The sequence below is a fragment of the Volvox carteri genome, assembly GCF_000143455.1.
Source record: "Volvox carteri f. nagariensis unplaced genomic scaffold VOLCAscaffold_10, whole genome shotgun sequence".
Classification (NCBI taxonomy): Eukaryota; Viridiplantae; Chlorophyta; class Chlorophyceae; order Chlamydomonadales; family Volvocaceae; genus Volvox; species Volvox carteri.
Window position 1 is genome coordinate 309,703 of NW_003307553.1, and position 3,790 is coordinate 313,492.

Genomic DNA, 3,790 nt, shown 5'->3' on the forward strand with positions numbered 1-3,790 from the left:
GACTGTAACGTGCAAGAGCAGTTGCATATCTCTGGACGATTCTCTTCAAAGGGGTTCACGTAGCTATTCTCAAGACTTATCTTTAAACGATGTCGTACAATAGTACACTGGATGTCGTACACTGGATGGCTACATCTTCGCTGGTGTATCGCATCCGGTGTCTTTTGACACCACATTGACTGGTTGTGATATTGTGGAGTAACGTTACATGACGTAAAAAGCAAGAAGAGGAGGACCGCTCTTAAAACGCCTCAGGCACCTGTGCAGCACACGTGCCAATACACACACAGAGGGTATCGCACCTCCTCCGCCGCTCGCTCGTCCTCCCGCTGCTTGTAGTACCGTTCCACCAACGGTGTGTCCAACCACCTTCTGCGTGCCTCCCCCTGCCGATCAGCGGCATCTTGGAGCATGGCCTGATGGCGCTTGATGCGGTCCATCCTATAACAATAATAATTAGGATGCAAAATAAAGGAGGAGAAGAATGAGTTTAAATAAAAAATATCACAAAAAAGGGACGAAGGGAAAAAGAAAATAAGGCTGATTAACCTACCACCATGGAAAGAATGATAATTCAAAAGGAATAGGCCCGAAAAATACACAATCTACAAACCTAATGTACATTATACGTGCATATATGTGCATATGTTCCATATGTTCCACATGCACATATATGTATATGCATATAAAATGCATATCACATGCTTATAAAATCAATAAAAATTCTAAATTACAGTTCCAAGGCGAAAATCCTTAAGCGATTATTAAAGCCTACAGCCCATAAGAGGCCACCCATTAACACCCTAAGCTAAAACTACTCCCCCCTCCCCTGGCGAGGCCGTGTCACTCACTGCTCCTTCCGGTCCGCCTCTTGCTTGTTTAGGATGGCCTCCCACTTCCTCTGGAAGGCCGCATCCTCCACCCACTGCTGCTTCTTGGCCTCCTCCTTAATCGCCTTGTTCACCTCGTTTTCCATCAGGAAATCCCGGAGGACCTGAGAGAGAGAGAGAGAGATTGACAGCGGGGGTGGGAGACAGAGGAAGTGAGTGTGAGTGTGTATGTGTGTGTGTATGTGTGAGTGTATGTGTGAGTGTATGTGTGAGTGAGTGTGTGTGTGAGTGTGTGTGAATGTGTGTGTGAGTGTGTGTGAATGTGAGTGTGAGTGTGTGTATGTGTGAAACAGGTGGGTGTATCTTCGCCCGTGGCAGCTACCCTGCGAAACCCTGCCTTCCCCGGTATTTCGGGGCACCCTCATCCAGTCACCCTAGTCAACTTCTCAGTGGATCGCTCAGGTTCCGCACCCACCACCAGCATCCAACGGAATCTGCCGGGTCGACAGCGGCCCAACTCCGCTCCTGGTCGGCTCGCAGGTTAACTTTATCCCAGGTCACCATCGTCCATCAACTAGGGGCGCAATGCCTTCCACCATCGGAAGGACTTTTGACCCTAATGGGTATCGATCCCGGGATCTCCCGGGGGCAATGGTCGCGCCTTACCAGTAGTGCCAAAACCTACTATATATGTGTGTATGCATGTGTGAGTGTGTGAGTGTGAGTGTGTGTGAGTGTGTGTGAGTGTGTGTGAGTGTGTGTGAGTGTGTGTGAGTGTGTGTGAGTGTGTGTGAGTGTGTGTGAGTGTGTGTGTGTGTGTGTGTGTGAGTGTGTGTGAGTGTGTGTGAGTGTGTGTGAGTGTGTGTGAGTGTGTGTGAGTGTGTGTGAGTGTGTGTGAGTGTGTGTGAGTGTGTGTGAGTGTGTGTGAGTGTGTGTGAGTGTGTGTGAGTGTGTGTGAGTGTGTATATGCGTATGTGTTAATATTCTGAGCCGCGACAAGAATGTGCTTAGGATGCATACATGTTTACATGCATGTATGAAGGTGGGAATGAAATGAAATAAGTTTGAATGTATGTATGTATGTATGGATTTTTACTACGAGACGAGGGTCTCGTAAAATTAGAGGTCAGGTCATTATCCTCGTAGTAGTGTACGACGCAAAGCAAAGCAAGCAAACCGCACTGGATGTCTGGATGTTGGAATTAACCATAAAACCCCAAAACCTCAAATTTGTTCAAAACAATGCAGTGCAAAGCGAAGCAAACACCAACCACTCCGAATCCAATCCTTCCAAACATGCGGCATGTGTGAATGTGGCTAAAGCTGCAGCTACAGCTAAAGTACTTGCAGCAGTAAAAACAAACGCAGATCAATCAGAGGTGAGAGGTGAGGGGTGAGAGGTGAGTATTTTTTGTATCGCATATGCCGTACAACGCCCCACGCCACCTCACCAGCTTGGCCGCGACGCGATGCGCCTCCTCCCGACGAAGGTCCTCAGCCGTGTCGTACGCCGTACGCGCCGCCTCCAGGGCCTCCTCTGCGCGTTTCCGTGCCAGTTCTGCTTCTCGTCGCGCCATTCGCTCCCCCATCTAAGGACAAGAGGACGGGCCAGGTGGTTGTACGGATGAATGTACGGATGTACGGATTAACAATATCCGCTACACTTACGTTTAGCTCTACATATGCCTCCTGAACAATTCGCTGTTTTCTGATTTCTCTTTTACCATCAACTTGACCCCACGATTTAATCTAACAGATGCTGCCGTACTCACAAAACCCCGTTCCATCCGCACCTCAAACCATAAGCCCCGCCACTACCCTCTTCCCCTCCTCAATATCCTTCTCTCACACGCACACGCACATACACACATACACACACACCTGGTTTATTCGCTCCTCTTTTACTTTGACCATAATTTCCCGCCGTAACCGCTGTCGTGCCGCCTCCTCATCCTCCGCTTTCCGCAGTGCAGCCTGCGGCGGTTGGTGGTTGGTAGTTAGTGGTTGGGCTTCACCGGTAACGGTTAACGGACTATGCAGAGACTGTTTCCCCCCACCCGCCTCACTCTGCTGTCCCCAGGCGCCCGAAGCAACAACAAACCCCCCCGCACACACCCTCCGAGTTTCGTTTTGTTGGGCAGCCCCGTCTCCCTCACCCTACACACACACACACACGCACACACATACAGACATACAGACATAGAGACGTACAGACAGACACGCACCTGTTCTTGTCGGAAGTACGCGTCCTCCTGTTCCCGCTCCAACTGCTTTAACCGCTCGTTCTCAGCAATCTACCACATGATGTGAGTGGACAAGAGGGGGCGGGAAGGGGCGGCGGGGGGGACGCGTGGGCTGGACAGGTGCGTGTGTGTGTATGTGTGTGTGTGGGGGGGGTTATCTCACATTATGCGAGACCACCTCATCGACTCGACTGTGTGTAATTATTCCGAGCCGCGGAAAGCACTTCAGGCCAGACAGACAGACAAACGGACAGACAGACAGACAAACGGACAGACAGACAGACAGACAGGCAGGCAGATTGACAGAAAGGAAGATAGAGCACAGACACGTGTACAGACAGACACACAGACCTGCGCCTCCAGTTGCTGCTTCAGAGTAAGCTGTCGTGCCCGCGCCGCCTCCGCTTCCAACCGCTCCTTATAACTTCCGATGGCCATGTCGTACTTTAGTAACGCCAACCACTCGTCCGACGTCTCTGACCTCTTGGCGGCTGCAAGCCCGTTCTTACTTCGACGTGTACAACATCATGCGGAGATACGGGAGGTTGGCGGTTAAGAGGTTGGCGGTTGGTGGTTGGCAGTTGGTGGTTGGCAGTTGGGGTAGAGGAAGAGCGCAGGCAGGGGAGATATAAAGCAGGGAAGGGAGAGTCGAGGTGTGCAGAGGGGCCTCACAGGGGTGCACGGGGTCCGTACAATCACTCGGGCGTCTCTCTCCAA

General features: G+C 51.1%; 1 protein-coding gene across 1 annotated transcript in view; it reads right to left on the minus strand.

Annotated features, from left to right (window-relative positions):
• Positions 1 to 241: 241 nt before the first annotated feature.
• VOLCADRAFT_88758 (uncharacterized protein) overlaps positions 242 to 3,790 on the minus strand; it is a gene marked incomplete at both ends in the record, with an annotated part of 6,853 nt that continues 3,304 nt past the window's right edge. Inside the window, 7 exons of the mRNA XM_002948505.1 lie at positions 242 to 259; positions 303 to 441; positions 852 to 994; positions 2,282 to 2,419; positions 2,712 to 2,804; positions 3,056 to 3,124; positions 3,425 to 3,581. Coding sequence (XP_002948551.1) covers positions 242 to 259; positions 303 to 441; positions 852 to 994; positions 2,282 to 2,419; positions 2,712 to 2,804; positions 3,056 to 3,124; positions 3,425 to 3,581 — 757 coding nt within the window. The remainder of the gene's footprint in view (positions 260 to 302; positions 442 to 851; positions 995 to 2,281; positions 2,420 to 2,711; positions 2,805 to 3,055; positions 3,125 to 3,424; positions 3,582 to 3,790) is intronic.